This window comes from Tachypleus tridentatus, chromosome 6 (genome assembly GCF_004210375.1).
Source record: "Tachypleus tridentatus isolate NWPU-2018 chromosome 6, ASM421037v1, whole genome shotgun sequence".
NCBI classification, from domain to species: domain Eukaryota; kingdom Metazoa; phylum Arthropoda; class Merostomata; order Xiphosura; family Limulidae; genus Tachypleus; species Tachypleus tridentatus.
The window spans coordinates 72,851,534-72,871,427 of NC_134830.1; the positions used below are offsets into that span (position 1 = coordinate 72,851,534).

General features: G+C 34.0%; 1 protein-coding gene across 2 annotated transcripts in view; it reads right to left on the reverse strand.

Annotated features, from left to right (window-relative positions):
- LOC143252795 (EF-hand calcium-binding domain-containing protein 6-like) overlaps positions 1–19,894 on the reverse strand; it is a 102,172-nt gene that overhangs the window by 73,515 nt on the left and 8,763 nt on the right. For both annotated transcript variants that reach the window (XM_076505506.1, XM_076505507.1), the window contains exons 4-5: positions 17,926–18,045; positions 4,567–4,673 (exon numbers count right to left, since the gene is read on the reverse strand). In XM_076505506.1, coding sequence (XP_076361621.1) covers positions 4,567–4,673; positions 17,926–18,045 — 227 coding nt within the window. The remainder of the gene's footprint in view (positions 1–4,566; positions 4,674–17,925; positions 18,046–19,894) is intronic.

Genomic DNA, 19,894 nt, shown 5'->3' on the forward strand with positions numbered 1-19,894 from the left:
GGGAGGACACCTGGGACAAATTTCAGGAAGAATAAGCCAATCAAACCCAAAAGATAGACCAACTTGGTAAGGGTAGAAGGTAAAAGATCATGAAGGGAGGAGGATTGCCAGAAGATAAAAGTTTTGGGAATGTGTACTCCAGAAGGCAAGAGTACAAGAAAGAATTAACTTGGTGCTATGGGCTGAAGGAAATACATCCACTTGGGTAGAACCTTAAAAATAGGGGGATCTAATGCCCACTCTGTGAGATATATCTAGTCTCAGCATGAAGAGTAATCCATAAACAAACTGAAAGCACCCAGCAGATGAAACACTATAAGATGAATGTGATGTATGTAAGACAAGTATAAGAGATCCAACGTCCAAACCCAGTTACCTCTGTGCTGGGCACCTCGTTGATAACTGGTATGTGTTACCACCATAGAACTGTGTCAATGAATCATCACTAATCATTGTCAGGTGAGAAGAAGGAAATGATGCAATGGCAATGTACAGCTAAGGCATTTAAGAACACTGATATGGAAAGCAATTTGTCTGCAAACCAATGGTTTGAAGTCTCTTGGTGATTTACCCATGCCTCTCATCTCTGAAAAGATGTATCCATGAAAAGATGAGAATACGGTCATGGGGGAGGAAGTTACATGCCTTCCAAAGTATTGGCTTTGTCCAATCTCCAAAGCAGATAATCTTACATGGTAAAATGAAGGGAAATGAAGGTGAAAAGAGGATTCTGAGCAAGGCTACATTTATAATGAAGCACCCACTGAATTTCATATGGGCATGGCCAAGAAGACCAGTGATGTCATCAATGACCACATCTCCAAAAGTTATAGAACCTCACAAGCAGTAACTGACTGATCTGACAGGGTGTGATGAACTAAAAATTCAACTGAATGAAGTTGTAAAGGTAAAGACAGAACTTGACTGATATTTGTGTTGAGAAACTCCAAATTGGACAAGACATTGAGTTGGTCTGTGGAGGGGCTTCTCCAATTTGATCAACCAACCACCACAAAAAAAATAGCTTCTGAATATGCTTTTCCAATTCTGGTTCAGAATGAGCCCAAAGAATTCTGTTATCCATGTAATAATGAAATCACACCCTTAGAGAATGGAAATTATGTGCAAAGGACATGGACTATTTAAACAAACATGTAAATTGCCAAAGGAAATCTAAAGGGGAGGACCCAAAATTGGTGAACTACCCTAAGATGGACACACTGAATATAAGGATGAGACTAAGGTGATATGAATATATACAGGTAAGTGTTGGAGACACCCATTTTTGTCCTCTTCAATTTAGGAGAAAACACACATCTCAGGGTGAGAAACGACTACATGGTGAACGTGGGTAGTAATATAAAGCAGTTAATGTGAGATAAATCAATTATTGGATGCCAATCCTATAACTACGTATGTAGCACCAGAGCCAATGACAATATGTGGAGTAAAGTGGAGGAGAGAAGACATGGGTATCTGCAGAAATCCTCTCAGGATTTTGGTGGAAAGGATGTGTATGGAAGAAAGATACCACAAGAGGTTGGTAATGGTAATAGGTGAGAATACTGAGCATGGGTAAGACTGAGATTTGATTCAGGTGCCACCCGTCACATAGGTAACAAAGACCCTAACAAATGCTGATCTAAAAATGGATAGTCTGCATAATGGTAAGAAAGAGTAAAGTGGGGGGGGGAAGGTGCATCATGCTAATACTCTCACTTAATTGCAAGGCAAATTGTTCACCATGAGCCCAAATATCAGGAAAAATGGGAAAGGTCATAAAGGGTTGAGAAGATGGTTCATGCAATAAGAAAGGACAAGGTGAATAAGAAATAGGTGAAAGAGATAAAACATCACAAACCTAAAATACAAAATTAATAAAAACCAAATTAGGCATAGCAGACTCCTTGGGCTGGGAAAGAGAAGGAACAGGAATATCTGGAGGCAAAAATAAAAAAAAAGATCAAATTTCTCATCAGGCTTCACAGGCTCAGTGAACTCAGAAAGAGCCCTGGGTGATGTTTGGGGCAAAAGTTGTCTCATGTAATGTTTGATCTCTTGATGGATAAAATAAAATAAATTTATCATCCGGTCACTAACACCTGAGGCCTGAGAAAAAATGCTGGTTGCTGGTGTAACCAATGAAGTGGTAACATTAACTTCAGAATTCATTGCACAGAAGAGGTTCAACAAAGTCAAGTGCAGAATTAGTGCAACTAGAATTAACTGATAAATACCAATACAGGAATTTGGTTGAATGAAGGCAAATTAATTCTAAAATAACTACTTTGTGAGGAAAACAAAGTTAAACATGAAGTGCTAAGTATAGAAAAGAGCATGTTCAATTTCAAACATTGCCAAATGAAAAGTGGTAATTTGGTAGAGGAGTGTAGAGGGAGTCACATGCATCACATGAGCATGCTGTGCACATATTGATTAGGATGTGATACATGAGGATTTGCTTGAGAAACATGTTGGAATCTTGCAATTCCAGTAGGAGGAGCAGAAAGCTTGTAGCATGTGTAAAGAATAAAGTAACTGGTTTTGAAAGTATGAATATTTTGATCAATTGTTTGTATAGTTCTGAAGTTTGTTTATTAATTTATTATAAAATTAAAATACTCTAGAGATTCTCATTTAACTTTAAAACTCTTAACTAACGAAAAGACACTTTAAAGGAGTGAAATGTAGTTTGTTACTGTTACAGTTGTACAACTTATGGCTACATTAACTCGTTTACCTTGAAGTTAGTTTGTTTTGCACGTAAAAATATTTTTTTCATTTGTTAAACTGTTATTTATTGATGTGTTGATACAGCAAATTTAGCAAGCATTAAAAAAATAAAAATAAACCACACCTCAGCCATTTTCTCTGTTCTAATTTCCTGAAACAAAACTTGAAAATCAAGCCAAGCACTCTTAAAAAAATAACATTCAAAGCATATCACATGTTGTAGATAATTATTTAATCTTTGATGACACTAAATATATTTATTAAGATGTATAAAATACAGAGTAAAAAAAAACATAAAAAACATTCTGTTTTGTGTATGTTTTTGATCAGTTACTGAATACATGTTTTTGTGATATGTTTTTCTAAAAGATTTTTGATGATACATGCTCTAGTGATTTTTGTGATTAATGAAAAAAATTAGTGCATTTATCCTGACTAATAAAGTTAACTTTCCATCAGTTCCCTTAATCTTTCAACTTTATGACTCATTGCTCTTAAACATTTGGCCATATAAAAATATATATTTTAAAAAATAAATGGGCTAATGAATGATTTATAACAAAGACATTTTACTATAACTTAATTAGCTGGTATTTCTTCAGATTAATTCATTACCATTTTCATTTCATTGTCACTTCTTTTTTTTAAGTTGTATTTGCCTTTCAATTTAGATTTTCTGAAAAAATTATACTAGTCAGAGAATGAACTTTAACTTGCTACTGATCATCAGCTGAGATTTTAGAAATTTTTGGAAAAGTTATACTAGTTGCAATTTTTAAAAATGAAGCATCCATACAACAGGTGGACTTTTCATAAGACTCTTCTGGAAACTTTGTACTTGCTAGTAAATGTAATTCTATTTTGGATTTGTATCACATGTGATATTTAACCTTATTGTATCTACTCAACTATAGTAACCATCTCTCAGATGCTCAATGACTGCTTTTATGTCATAATTTTAGATATGATTATTTATAAAACTTGTATTCATGTTACATTTTTTTGCTTTATAGGTTTATGATTATCCTCTGTTTGACTTCTTGTTTCATCCAATCTTTCTTTGTGCAATAAAAAATATTGCTTACCCCATGAGATTAATGGTATGTTCTGGGATACCATAAATAATCTGATTATAAGGATCTTATTTGTAAGGATAATAAAGGAGAAGAAGAGTAGTCTTATGTACAATTCCAAACCTTTCATATAGAATACATTTTTTCTTTAGGAATCTGAATAAGTCTTGTTTCAGATATGAGAAGAAACTGAAAAATTTATCAGCTACAAAACTAAAAAGGTGTAGTCAATGTACTTTTTAAAATAGTTTTTGGTAGGTTTATGGTGGCAGATGCTGCTGTGTAACGTATAAAAATGATTTCCTTTGACTTATTAATGTATAAATGAAAAAAAAAAAAGAGGTGGTGTTAATATTGTTTTTGAAGTCAAATAATAATTTATACAAGACTTCAAAAGTTTTCCTTCCAGATTCATCTTAATTTATCCTTTATGGATTTTGATTCAGGTATGTAAAATTAGCATTAATTAGCATTGACTTATATATGTATAAATGAAAAAAAAAGACGTAGTGGTGATATTGGTTTTGAAGTCAAATAATAATTTATACAAGACTTCAAAAGTTTTCCTTCCAGATTCATCTTAATTTATCCTTTATGGATTTTTGGTTCAGGTATGTAAAATTATCATTTCGTATCACTTCTTATATCAAATATCTAATAAAATAATTAAAACATCTTAGATTAACTCCAAGTTTCCCATACTAATTAACAAAAATTCATGGCCTTAATAACTTATTTATATAAATGTCTGACTACTGACCTTCTTTTGGTAACATAATTTTCTCCATCAATATGGTTAAATCCAGTTAGGTCATGCAATATATCTTGGTAGTTTAATCTACCATTTGCATCAGGTCTCCACATGAACTTCAAATATCAAATGAATAGATAATGGTAAAAATTTATTTTTGATAAACATACATTTAATACAAATGTTTCAAATAAAATTTTTATAAATCATTCTCATTGTCAACAAATGCAATAAAAATGAGGAAAATATGAATAACAAAGAACAACAAAGCAAACTTCAGCTAAGAAATTAGTCTAAAAAATTTTTATTTTAAAATTTTATTGAACAGTAGTTGTAATACATATGAATATTCAGTATTAAAACCTTTCAAAGACAAAAGTGTGGTGAAAAAAATTGAGTATAATTTTTAAAAGGATGCTTAAGAATATTTTAAATTACATTCCATCACTATGCAATTGTAACCCAATGAATAAATGTTAGATGTATTTCTGTTTAGAAGTATTCATGAAACTACATTCAAATTCACTAGCATTTCAGAGGCACTATTTTGTTTTATATAAGTGTTAGTGATGATTGTGTCACGAATGACAAATGCTGGCACTGGAGATTCATATTACCAGTAGTATATCAGTAGTTAATTTAACATGTTTTAAAATTTTACCATCTCAAATGTAACTTGAAATAAGATTCTATGATAATTAATTTTTAGGTAAAAAAAATACTTCAATTTTTTATAGTTTAATTAACTGTCAAGTTACTGACTTATTTTCATATTGTTTACTACTGTTCTACACTCTCGAGAGATAAGTAGTAATGTATTTTAGGAGTAGATATCTATCTGAAATGCATTTTACTTCTTAAAGTGTAAAGTTTCAGAGAGTCATAAGAACTAACATTTGAGATCTTAAACAAGAAGGTGATAACCAAGACACATACAATTGAAAGATGTAAGCAAGCAGGGTTTGATTAGAATCAAGAAGAATAGTAATTATCAATGGATTGGATTAATGGAAGAACTGAGTATCTCATTGCATTAGGCATTCCTTAAATAATATATGAAGGAAGAATATATAAGACAGTATGTATGTACCTGTTGTCACAGGTGGTGGGATAACATGTAGTCATGGTCACAGTGCAAAAAATTGTTCTGTATTTTGATTGGAAGATTTTCATAGAAGAAGATCAGTAATAGCCAATGATTGGACATGCTTTTGGGATAAAGGCTCCTACTTCTACAGTTGAAAATGCTAGACTATTTAGAAAATTGGCCTAGTTAGCAGGCACCCATTAAGAAACGAAAATATCAAGATAAACCTGAAGATGGCTCAAAAACTATGACATTGCAATGGAAACACCAAATATGTTATAAAATGAAACTAAATAAAGCAAGCAGATATTCTGCATCTTAGCTGGAGCTATATGACAACAAATGAAGTCATCTTGCTTTCAATGTCACAAAGACATGCACAAAGAGGTGAGAAAGGCATCTGCTAAGGTATCATCAACCATTAGATAGCATTCTTTGTCAATTTCCAGGTGGTATGATCTTCTCATGGAGCCCAAGTCATTACAATGGATGAAAGTTTGTCTAGTGCAGTTGGAAAGTTAATATTTTACTTGCCTCAAAATGTGTTTCAAATTGAGACTCAACTCTACCAGACAGCAAACACATTGAACCACTATTAACATGTTTTATGCATGTGTGAAGTTTTGAAGGAAACTTCTATTATTATGTGTAATAACATGTACTGCAGCACTTTATGATGCAACTGGTATCAGACTATATCCCTCCACCAATAGGAAGACATCTAATACTCCATGCCCTTACCTCCCCTTGAGTACTTTGTGTATACCAATCTCTTATTCTTGATGAGACAAAAGAAACACATTTGAAGTACGAAGAAAGGTTGGGAGGTTCTGTGGAGAGGTGAATATCTTAAACACAATTTCAGATAGGGAAAATGTTATGTTTAGAAATGTTACTCATCTTTCCACAGAATAGATAGCTAGAAATTCAAATTGAGAAGAAAAATATAGAAGACTCTTTCTTCAAATATAGTGTTAAAAAGGGAAATTCATGGAGTGTGTCAGCCACTGGAAGAGACCTAATTTGATTATCACTTAACAGAAGACTGCATCCTCCACCTAAAGCATTTGGTAGTGTAGAAAGCCACTGTGATAAAGAGTGTGATGCAAGTACTGAAGACAAAGAATATCAAAGCAATGCCTCCCACAAAGAGAAGGAGAAAAAGAACATCTTCAGAAAAAGATGGTACAGGGAACAAATGACCATAAGTTTAAAAGAAGGGCACATGAGGGCATAAGAACTATGCAGAGGTTCTAGCCTAAAGGAAGAATCAGAAAAAAGAGGATAACTGTTTAGAAAGGCTTGAAAGAAGTTCATAAGAATTGGAGAAAAAAAAGGCAAGGTAAAAAAGGAGAAGGGACTCTGTAACTAGTAATAAAATAAATGATTAAACCACCTTAAAAAATTGGGTGATAAAATGAAGTGAGATTAGAAAAAGCTGGATGACATGAGGAAGGAATTAGTGTTAGTAAACATTTTTGTTGATAAATTTCAAGGGTGAAGAGCCATAATAATGAGAAAGAAAACAGACTACTTTGCAAGAAAATCCAACCAGTCTTGCAAGTGACCAGAAAAAAAGCCTTACATGAAGATTAAAGTGTAGCAAAAAGTAGACATTACAGGCTGACATAAAAAGAACCTCCAATATGTTAGGGGAAGAGACTCCTGGAATGTCAAAAAACAATAGAGTGGAAACCACAAAAGAGAAAGGGCCAAAGGAGGAGCGATGAAAAGAAGCAAGCAAGGGATGTTGCAAATGAGAGACAGCACCCTGGTAAGAAGTTAAAGAGAAGACAGAGATGCTGAAAAAAAGTCAGACCAATCCTAACTCACAGCTGCAGAATCTGAGACTGGTGACTGAAGAAATAGAAGCTTGGTGTTCATGAAAACCACAAAGAAGACTCTAGAGTGGAAATAAATTCACTGAAAACACTTCAGAATATAAAGGCTACTCCACAGAATAGTTCTGTACCATCACCAGGTTAAAAGCTTCCAGAACATGACATACTACAAACTGTATAAGGTTATTGGTGGTCCAAAAAGAGAAACCCTGGAACAAGAAAGCATATTTACTGAGAGCAAGTCCTTCCCTGTTATGTTATGTAGGAACAGTGAAGTTGTCTGAATGAATTATGACAAGATGGATAGACAGATGATAGAGACGATAATGGCACGCTCATTGTATAGCCAAAATTACTCCAGAAATGGTGCAGGTATCCAGAAGTGCACTTCACAGAAATAGAGAAGTATCTATAAATAAATGTAAGTCTGGAAGAAGTAGGAGAAAAGGAATGCTTAGTGCTGTGTGAGACTGACTGAGCCATCAGAACAACAAGAGGTGAAGAGATGGAGGGAAAAACACAGGAGAAAACAGTAGATCTCTGAACATTTTCTTTTGATTGGCCAGAGCCCACTTATGTGGAAATACATGAGTATGAATAAGAGGAACAAGGAACTTAAGAGAAACTAGTCAATAAAAGAACCAGAATTTCTTGATATGAAGAGAAGCAAACATGCAAGATTTTTTAGCCAAAAGCTATAGTATCCAAAACATAAAGGAGAAGACTAAGCCCACCTTCAAACGAGTTTGGAAAGAGCCCAAGTTAATCAGATACTGGGAAAGGGGTCACTTGTACTTGGAGAATTTGATTTACCAGCTCAAATGAGGTGACTATCAAAGGAGATGGGTCTTTTTGGCAGAGGATGACATCCTGGTTAGGGTGAAAAGGAATAAGTCATCTATTTAGTAGTGGAATTGTAAACCAAGAAATAATTTCTCTGTGAAAAGACTCTCAAGACCCAATTAAAAACTGCACTAGCCATCCATAATTTAGCAGTGTAAAACTAGAGAGAAGGTAGCTAGTCATCACCGCCAACTCTTGGGCTACTCTTTTACCAATGAATAGTGGGATTGACGATCACATTATAACGCCCCCATGGCTGAAAGGGCAAGAATGTTTGGTGTGATCGTGATTCGAATCCATGACCCTCAGATTACAAGTCGAACGTATTAACCAACTTGGCCATGCCGGGCCGCATCGCTTAACAGTGTTGGTAGGAACGAACCAAGTAACAAACTGAACATAGAACTGCAAGAGCTGGTAATGTAGCTTGTACATATTATTCTATTTCAAAAATAACTAGTGATTAAAATTAAACTCTTACCACACATACTGCAAACGATAGTGTCGTTCCTCTAAACTCTAAATAAAATGATTTTGACGCGTGTCGCGTATTATGATTTATCTAGGACGAGCCTCCAATTTATTGTTATGTATTGTGATTTTAAATGCCATAAAACTTAGTTAAATTGTAATTTGAATTTAGGAGTTAATTAAATGTTGATATATACCAGATTTATGATATTTGCTAATAAGATTGAAACTCACAATTTTATTACTCAATAGAAATGTATTTTAATATACAAATAACAATACTACTTATAACAATGCTTATTAGGCCCGGCATGGCCAAGCGTATTAAGGCGTGCGACTCGTAATCTGAGGGTCGGGGGTTTGCATCCCCGTCGCGCCAAACATGCTCGCCCTCCTAGTCGTGGGGGCGTTATAATATGACGGTCAATCCCACTATTCGTTGGTAAAAGAGTAGCCCAAGAGTTGGCGGTGGGTGGTGATGACTTCCCTCTAGTCTTACACTGCTAAATTAGGGACGGCTAGCACAGATAGCCCTCGAGTAGCTTTGTGCGAAAATTCAAAACAAACAAACAAAACTATGCTTATTACAAACAGTTGTTGTAAATAATGATTTAAATACAAATATAATCCAGAACGTCCTTGATATCTTGCCAAAGGTTTAATATGAGCAACTTAAATTTAAGTTGAAATCGGCAGAATTAACTTTGCTGATCTCACGTGAGTTTTTACCTCTGAACTTATATTAGTAAAAATACTAATGACTGCTGTTAATCCTCTGAAGTTTTAATGTTCCTGACCTTCTTTATCTTCAATTCCCCAATCACAGTTTTTAATTTTTACAAAAATACAAACTTGAATTAAAATCACTTACATGTTATGGTTTGTTTTGAATTTCCCGCAAAGCCACATGAGGGCTATCTGTACTAGCCGTCCCTTATTTAGCAGTGTAAGACGAGAGGGAAAGCAGCTAGTCATCACCACCCATCGCCAGCTCTTGGGTTACTTTTTGCCAATGAATAGTGGGATTTGCCGTCACATTATTATGCTCATTCCTTCAATGAGTACCTTAACCACGAGGCCTAATATATTATGTTCCTTCCAAAACAATATGTACTCGAGTCATACAGTCTGATGAACCGATAGAATTTCAATCACTCTTACTGGTCTGAAAAATTTAAATACTCTTATTCTCAAACATGTAAACACTGACATAAGTGTACTGATATCCATACACTCATACATCTCAAAATAGTTAAATTTGGCTCAATACCTTTTACATTTAATTTCTCAACTGAACAAAGAAGCTACAATTACCATAGACAATGGTATTACTATGAGCTGTATTTTCATTATAATTTTATTAAATTCAGTTACATATTTGTTAGTGCTGTGATGCACATAACTACTAATATCGAAATTGTGTTCATGATTTTGTTCTGTGTGATAGCCATGCAGCAAATTGCCATAAAACATTTTTGCACATTACCCTAAAAATATTATCCCTTTCTCTTTACCTGCTTTCCAAGGTTCATCAATCATGCATGATTGATAACTTCCAAGAAACAATTCGACGAACAAAAAGGCACGAAAGTCCATGTAAAATGTTGAACAGTATTGTATGAATTCACCTTTGTTCTTACGTCTTGTAGAGGTAATAATAACATGTTTGATAATATATGTGACTGGATGCTTTATTTTCATGTAGTTTTATTCTTTTGGCCTTTCGTCTGTATATAGGAGATATCACCTGGTGGAATAGCACTAGTAGTAGGTTCGCCTAATAAAATGGAGAGTTCACCTTGTCCTAGTCCTCGAGTTTCCAGATGTTTAACTTAACATTATGGCTGAAACTTGCAACCACAATTAACAACTTTCAATGGGAAAGATTAGATGTTCTTTTGTAAACGAAGATTATAAATTTCCTAGCTGTTTGCAGGCACTTGAGAACAAATCTACTTTGATAACATAATTCCATTTCTCACATGCCAGACATCACTCGAACAGTTAATCATTCATTCATTCACGTACTTTGGTTGAAGTTAGGGAACACAGCTCAAGTATCGTTTTTGTAGACATAAATCTGTGAGAATTATCTTGTTTGCAGTTCTAAGAAAGCTTTCTACTTTAATTGTAAATGACTGCTGTGTACCGAGTTTTACTTTTGGTAATAAGTAGTTTAAAGTTCTTTACTATCTGTGATGAGTGATACAGAGTCAGTCATAGAGTAGCCATTTGCTTTCTTCTTTATTCTAACTGCTAAAATCAATTTTTAACTTATTTTATCACAAATGATCAGTTCTAAAGATATCAACTTTTTACAAGTGCAAAAATTTCATCGTTTTCATGCTTTTATAATTGCAGAGTAGGAGCATATCCCAATAGAATGTCCGCTAATGTAAGCCCTCTAGAAAGGGTACATTTTAGGTGTCACTTGCTGTTGTAAATCCCTATTTAACAGAATTGCAACAAATCTATAAGGGATTTCAACCTGCGTATTCACATGCCATGGAGATGACCAGAAACAAATTAACTGAATATATATACTTTGCTATAAATTGTTAACCACCAACTCTTATAGCCTTTACTTTATCACACTACTGTTAAAAACTTGAATTTTTTATAAGGTTACTTCACTGAATATTGTATGCATATTACTTTACATAAATGTCGCTTTTCAAAGAAAAGCTAGCTTTATTTTGTTAGCTATTATATCATCCTTATTAACAAAATTAACGTACCACATTTCAGCCATGTCGTGAGCCTAAAAATTTAAATTTATATCATATATGCTTACCATTTCATGCATTCAGTACAACTTACTGTGTAGCTTAAGTAATTTAAAAACCAAAATCAAAACTTAACATGCATAATAATCTATCTTAGTAATGTTGTGTTTGTCACATTTATATATTAATGTTTTCTCTCTCTCTCTCTGTTACCCTTAATTCAATTACCTAAAAAAATATTGTTAAATAAAGTACCCTTTTTCTAGATCATACCTTTCTGAACTTGTCAAAATGATTAGTACAAAAGCTTTGTATCTTATACTTCAATGGCTAAGGTTGCTTTGATACCCAAATATTGGTGGTTGCTGTACAACTTAGTTGTTAACATTAAGACCAGTAAAATAAAATAGTTCAATTATGTTAAAAGTTCGTTGGTTTCCATCTGAAAATTAAGGATGTCTTAATACTAGTAATACACTCTTGTATTTCCAATATATATTACAGAAATTAGAGAATGTGTACTGTTATAAGTTATCTCTGTAAATCATTTGAATGCCCTTCATCATGAAGACACCAAAATGAACGGAATATTTTCGATCTGCGAGGGCTAATTATTTGGAAATATTTTCACCTACAGCTTTCTTGCCAATGTAGTTGACCAACTTAAAATAAGCATGCTATTTATAAATGGGAATTGAAATAAAAAAATCGCTTCCTCTTCATATAAATTTCAAGAAGCTACAACAGCTCTGCTGACACTCAACATATTACACTTTTACAAACATAATGTTGTGAACACTGACTATTAGTTCTAAAAAGACAGCTAAGAGCGAGAGTACCCAACTAATAACCTATGCCAGAGTAATCATGGATGTTTATTTGTAGCTTGCCTGTTAAGCATAACTAAGACAACTGATTATTAATTGTAATTATCATCGTAGAAATTCAGCACCTCATTTGGCAAAGGGCCTGGCACGGCCAAGCGCGTAAGGCGTGCGACTCGTAATCCGAGGGTAGCGGGTTCGCGCCCGCGTCGCGCTAAACATGCTCGCCCTCCAAGCCGTGGGGGCGTATAATGTGACGGTCAATCTCACTATTCGTTGGTAAAAGAGTAGCCCAAGAGTTGGCGGTGGGTGGTGATAACAAGCTGCCTTCCCTCTAGTCTTACACTGCTAAATTAGAGACGGCTAGCACAGATAGCCCTCGAGTAGCTTTGTGCGAAATTCCAAAAACAAAAACAAAGCATTTGGCAAAAATTAGTGTATAATTAACCCTTGTGCAAATTAACTGAAACAAGACGGAAAACTACGATTTTTCAATTTTTTGCGTTTTATTTCTGAGAATCCAAAAATTACTCACAAATTAATACATGATATGACCACCTTTATTTTTCAGAAGATCATTAATCCGCTTTGGCATCGAGTCCACGAGTTGACTGCAATCTTTATTAATTCTTGGATCGCGGTACCACACCTCAATTGTGGCCTCAATTAGTTTATCTTTCGTAGTATAGTCTTTTCCCCGAAGTCATTTTTTACAAATCGCCCAAATATTTTCAATAGGATTTAAGTCCGGATAGTTTCCAGGCCAGTCCAGCACCTTTATTCGCGTTGTAGTCATAAGATTCTTCACAAGTTTCGATGTGTGGCACGGAACCAGATCTTGCTTAAAAATGCCAGATCCATCTGGAAATCTCTTTTTCAATTCTGGAACGACTCTTCTCTGCAAATTTTCGATGTAATGTGGTCCTCGCATCATACCTTCTACGATATGTAAGCCTCCAACGCCATAGTAGCTGAAAAAGCCCCAAAACATCTTCTTCAAGGGATGTGTTAAGAACTGATCGATGTGAAATTCTCGAAGTTTCTCACCTAGAGATCTGCGAACATGCAGACTTCTTTGACCCTGTACGAAGAAATGAGTCTCGTCACTGAATAACACATTCCTCCATTGTTCTTGCGTCCAGTTCTTGTATTTCAGACCCCATTGATACCGTTTTTCTTCATTGAGTTGGTAAGAAATTGTTTTTTGACTGGTCTCCTTACTCTTCTAACGCAATTTCAAATGACGTAATATTTCTCAGAATTTCGTCATATATCCCAAAAATAGATCGACCGTACTGCAAAACACAGCTAATAAGGCCGTATGTATGAAAAAATGACTATTAAAGGAAATCAGCGGGTCCAGCGAGCCTACACCGGCTGCCATGCCGAATATATTGTAAAATGACCATTTGTTTCAATTAATTTGCACAAGGGTGTACATATCAACTACTTTTGTATTTCTAATGTGAAGCTGAATGGTATATGGAAACCAGCTAGTAATAAAACAGACCTAGAGTTTAGAAAAGAAATGTTGATCGAAGATACTACAGTATAACATAATAGTTATAATTTATAAGGTTAAACCTAATTCTTCTGTCTACAAAAAATTCCTAACGGGACTGTCTTTAGTCCACCCTTACTCTATAACTTTTCACTTTACATATTGATGACCTAGTTATGTTACCTGAAACAAAAATGCAAATGATATGTTTAATTTAATGGTATCTAAACTCAAACCATACTATATATCAGTTTTACAGTTTCAACACTGAGCTCTTGGAGTTATACAACGGTTACTTATTTATATTGACTTGCTTACAAATGAAGGTTCGTGTGTGAGTTGCACAAAAGTATTTTAAGATTCTCTTACTTAAGTGCCAGGGCTTAAACAGCTGAGAAAATAAAAGAGGTAACAAAGACATTCATATTAAACATAATTAATATATAATAAAAAGTTTGTATTTCATATATGACATAATATGTACAAATTTCAAAAACAAATATTTATGGTAAATAATTATCTTTAAGAAAAACTTAAAACAGGTTGAGCACATTATATGTGAACTTTTATAATGTCTTAAGAAAGCATTTTCTAAGAATTGTATTAATAAAAGTCAGTATATCAGAGTAAAGTTTAATATTTCAATTTTTTATTCGATTTGTTTTTTTCCTTTTCAGAAATAGCGATATCTGGAACTATTCAAGTCCCAAAATACCATTACAGTGCTTTCATTGTTGATTTAGAAATACTGATACCAATTGCTGTTTCCAGTTTCGTTGTATTAGTGGTGATAATTGTAGGATGTGTGCTTTGTATTCGAGAAGCACGATCTCGCCGTCGAAGAAATGGTAAGAAATTGCAAAACCTTAACAGATAATAGCTGAAGAGATAAAAGTTGAGCTGACGGGGTAGGGGAGAATGGAATATCCCACGTTGTATTGTAGTAATCAAGCTACTTGACAAAGACAGATGGTAAAGAAGAAACTAGAGACACAAAATTAGAAAAGGGGATCACTGAACATGTTCCACTGAACTGCAGAGCCCATGAAAATGGAAGTACGTATCCATGACTAAGAGATAGGGATACTAGAGAACCCATACGTGACAAAACTTCTTATGTGGATAAAAAAAAGAAAGAGTAGTGCCTTAGACACCAAGATCATCATAACACAAAGATGCATGGGAAGGCTTTGAGCCTATAATGCAAGAGAAATGTGGGAAACTTTCAGATGGACAAGATATTGAGGGGGAGTCAAAATGTGTGTAGAAAGTTCTTCCTGGTGAGGTACTTCGAGAAGAAGAAAGGAGGTAGTAACTGCCAAAGTTTGTCAAGAGAGGGCCAGACAGACAGCCTTATGGAAAGAGGAGATGGAAAACAAATGGGACTGAATGAGGAATATGAAAGGTGTTAATCTGACATGATTCCTGGTAATGTATAACAGGCAGATGTACCCCTGGAATAGGGAGTCAAGGAAGATAGGAAATAATGGGAAATTACTTGAGACCAGCTTTAGCATGGAATTCCAAGGAATCTGGAGCATTCTAATGGAAGTAGTTTGTAAGAAAAAGGGTGAGACAAAGATTATCTATATAAAAGAAAGGGATGTAGATACTCAAATGGAAAGCAACTCATTGGAAAAGATTTCAAAAACAAAACAATAGGTCAAAATAAAGAAAGTAGAGAAAGATACAGAAGCCAAGGCGGTACACAAAGAACAGGTGTCCCCATCAAAACCACTGGGGTTGTGATGGAAAGTCACAGTAAAGAGGTAAAAAACAAAGATAAAGCTGGAAAGAAAAAAAGACAAAGAAAGAGAAAAAGTTATACTACAAGTCCACATTACACAAGAGGTTTGGGTTCAGAAAACATAAAGTTGCAGTGACCTAAGGTCACAGCAAAGGAGACACAAAGATGAGTAGGATAAGAAAGACAAACAAAAATGTGAAGTTGTGACACAAGGAGGTTCATAAAATAAAAACAAACAACGTTGAAGAGATAAAATAATGCATACCTGATAAGCATAGTAAACAAAAAGCATAGAAAAAGAGGTGCTGAGCCCCATCAGAAAGAGAAGAGCAGGAAGCAAAGGCTGGAGATGGAAGAGCTGGCCAAGAAGATAGTTTACAAGTAAGGAAGCAATACAGAAGAAAATAAAATAGAATAATAAAGGTCCTAAAATGGAAAAGAAGTAGGAAAAGAACAGTTAACATGTTGCTATACCATGGTTCACCACAATCCCTAAGTTATCGATGGTGTTGTTAGTACCCTACTACAAAGTCAAATTTGAGCGCTTTCACATCAGTTTCACGAATAAATAAGGTGTCTCAAATTACTGTTGAGTGAATTGGAGAAAATGTATGAAAAGAAATATTAAGGTCTTGTGATATTTTTGGCATACTTTGTTGAAATTAGGATAAAGCAGAAATGTGATGGCTGAAGAAAATGAAACTGAAAACAGGTTGACAGAACAAACATTTAACAAAGATAAAAGGAACATGCAACTAAAGAAGAAAAGACAGTAGATAAAAGTAACTAGGTGAGCCAATGATCACATGATATTGTTCATAGACACTGTTGTCACCTTTCTATTGGTAGATGGCAATTACATGTCGACACATGGAAAGATAAAAGTCTGTTCCAGACTTACAGCATGTGCAGGAAATTCTATGGTACTTGTGCATGATTTTATACTTTTTAGTGGTACAAAGAGGTAAGTAGTGTTTCTGAATTATTACAGGTACAGATATGAAAGTAAATAAAAATTCACCAAACCTCTGTAGATTTGTTAAATCTTTAAATGGGAAGGCTATATCAAAATACTCAAACTATTCATTTTCAAACCTTTCCTTCACAGATATGTGGGTGGAGTTTAAACTGGACCAAGGCTGATAGGCAGTTCCAGAAATAAGTCACTTGTAGGATCCAAGAGGATATGTCAGTGAGTAGCATGAGGATGAAAAGCAAGACTAAGAAACGAGACAACTGTAGAAGACTTCTAAAGAAAAGAAACCTATTTGAATACCTGGATGGAGATGAGCAAGAATTAAAATGATCAGCAATGAATTCGGAGAAGCTGTTTCTGTTGGAATTTCTAATGTACAAGGAATTTTATATGCAATTTCATAGGATAGTCAAATTTCAGAAAACAAGCCACCTCAAACAAGCAAATCCCAGGAATAAAGAAACAAAGTTATCAGGGACACTGTGGAAGAAAATATCAAGAACAAAACTAAGAATAGTTAGGTGAAATTTTCCTCAATATAGATGTTAGGATGTAAAGCCTAAGACAAAAGGTGAAACATGGACAGATAATGAAGAAGCTGAGCAAATGAAAGAAAAATAGGAACAAACTGAGAGAACAACAATGTACAAGAAAAAGATATCTAAGTTGAATGAATATACTCAAGATAACAAAGCATATTGAAAGAGAAAGAAAATTAAAAATATGCCATAGAATAAGATTTGGATGTTTGGAAGGATGTGGAAATTGTGGGTCAACATGGAGTTAATGAAAAAGAAACATCAACATGAACACAAATATCAAGGGAAGGGGAAGAAGATAGGCAGAGGAAGGATACTTATGTAACAAGATATCTCAAGAATCAGCAAAACAACTGAAGTGTAGGAAAAATGTCATATACCCATGATATGGGTGAAGTTGAGATTACCTCACCAGCAATGACCTACAAATAAGAATAAAATGGTAAAAATAAAGCTTCAGAAATTGAATATTCCATAATGACATTAGCAACCACAGGGCTGCAAACAACCGAGTAATTGCAAGTCACAAGAAAAATGTGCTTAAGAGGCTTATGGGATCTTTATGAATTCAATCAGTAATTTTAAGTTTAATGCATATGTTACTTACTGCCCATCTGTAGGTTTTTCAAAGTCTTTTATGTACAATTTACAAAAGTGTGTTAGAAAAATAAAAAATAATAACTGATAGTTTCAGAAAAGTATTTCATATATACCTGAGTCATTAAATTTTCAAATTGATGGCTTGCAATTTACAAAAGTGTCTTAGAAAAATAAAAAAATAACTGATAGTTTCAAAAAATATTTCATATATACCTGAGTCATTAAATGTTCAAATTGATGGCTTGTAATTGGAAGACAAAATGTCCTTAACACCTGCTTGAATTGCTCTTTTAGTATTTTCCCAGTACCATTTTTGTCATAACTGGCAAAGCCCTGAAAAAGAAAGCTCCTTACACAATTGTGAAGTGTATAGCTATGATTAAGTATTGTTAGTTAAGACTACTGAGTTGATTCTTAAAATATTTCACTCAGTAATTTTCCTTAAGATCTGATTTACATGAAAATAAACATTGATAAGAAAAAGGATAATAGTAATACATAATACTTTTAAGTAATAAAGATATATTAGTATGATTTTACTAACTTATTTTTGAAAATGAAAAAAAAAAGTTATAAACTCCTTTTTTTTTTAATGTAGTATTGGTGGTGATGACCGTTTTACAAAACTAAACGTTTATTTTGTGGTTTGAAATCTGTTCTGAGCAACAGTATGATTAAAACTGAAGCTCATGTAAATTGCCTTACAAAATCAGAAATACAAAAAAGCTTTATCAGCCACAAGATCACTAGGTACACTGCTGAATTTGAACCAGCTGAAAATTTATCAAACATATATTAACCTGTTGACTGACAAGTATTTCAGCTGCTACAATACAACTCTAATGCTTCTTCATTTTGTAACTTTTTTCGTGACGCCATTTTGGATCGAAAGTGAAATAATTTGTAAGTAGATCAAATGCATGTATGGTGCTGACATCTAGCTTTGAAGTTAGGTATTATTGAGAACGAATTAACTAGTCCGTGGCACTGTGTTACCGATCGGCTTGGACGAGTTATCTGGTCTACAGCACAGAACAGGTTAAAGTAGCTCATATACTTATATCTTAATAAATATAAACAGTCCAGCAAAAAGAGCTTTATACTGGTATAACTACTTTTTGAAGTCTAATAATAAATAAGTGGTGAATTTAAATTAACTTTTTTGTAAGAGGCAACAACTGGCCTTACTGCTAATAAGATTACAGTAAAATACAGAAAAATTTAAATGGGCAAGAGCTCATTGACAAAAGGGGCACTTTTCGAGCATTTTAAGGCAAGCCTTTTTTAAAATGAGGTTAGAGAAGATTAAGGGAATTGTAGATTGTAAGCTTTTCTTTTGGAGGGGGTAGAGGAGACTATGGGGATTGTGTGGTCACGTCTTGTACAAATATGGTATAAAGCCATAAAAAATAAATATATTCTCTTTTATTCCTTGTTAGTTGCTTTTATAAAAACTTGTAAAGTCTAAACCTAAACAGTGAAGTTTTGCATCTTAACATTTTTATAGTGTATCATAACTTTTCTTTTTGCTGCAAAGATTTAGAAGCCCTGTGTGCCATTTGCATTAAGGTTGAAATCTTTTTTCTTGTAAGAGTTGTAGCAAGTAAGGTGTGAAATCAGGTGTATGTTTTAGCAGTTGTTGAGAATTTTTATAACTGAAAAAAAGGACACTCTTGGGGCATAAGGATAGAAAAGAAAGGGTTTGAGCTTACCAAGCTATTTTCTATTGGTGTCACTGCAAGACTATGTTAAATAACTTATAACTTACAGTTACTCAAATAAACTTATTAGTTTCTGGGTAGTGTGGTATGAAAACTATAACATAAGATGTGGAAAAAGAGTTATAATTTTCCTATACTGAAAATGTATTTCTGATAAGTACTTATCTCTTATCTCCTCTCACATACATAGCTATTCTCATTCACTGCTGCACTCTATATATAAATCCACTTTTTGCATGCCACATGCCTTGAAATCCTATGTACCTTTGTTCAACATAGGCCAACTGTGTCTCATGTGTAAATTGTCATGTGACAACCCTCCATCAATAGGAGTGCAACACACCCTCCTGAGGCATATGACTTCCTCCATTTGATTCTACTGCATCATCACTTCAATTTTTGCAGAAAATGGAAGCACCAATTTTTGAGTGAGGGGAGAAGAATGGGAAGTATGAGAGTAG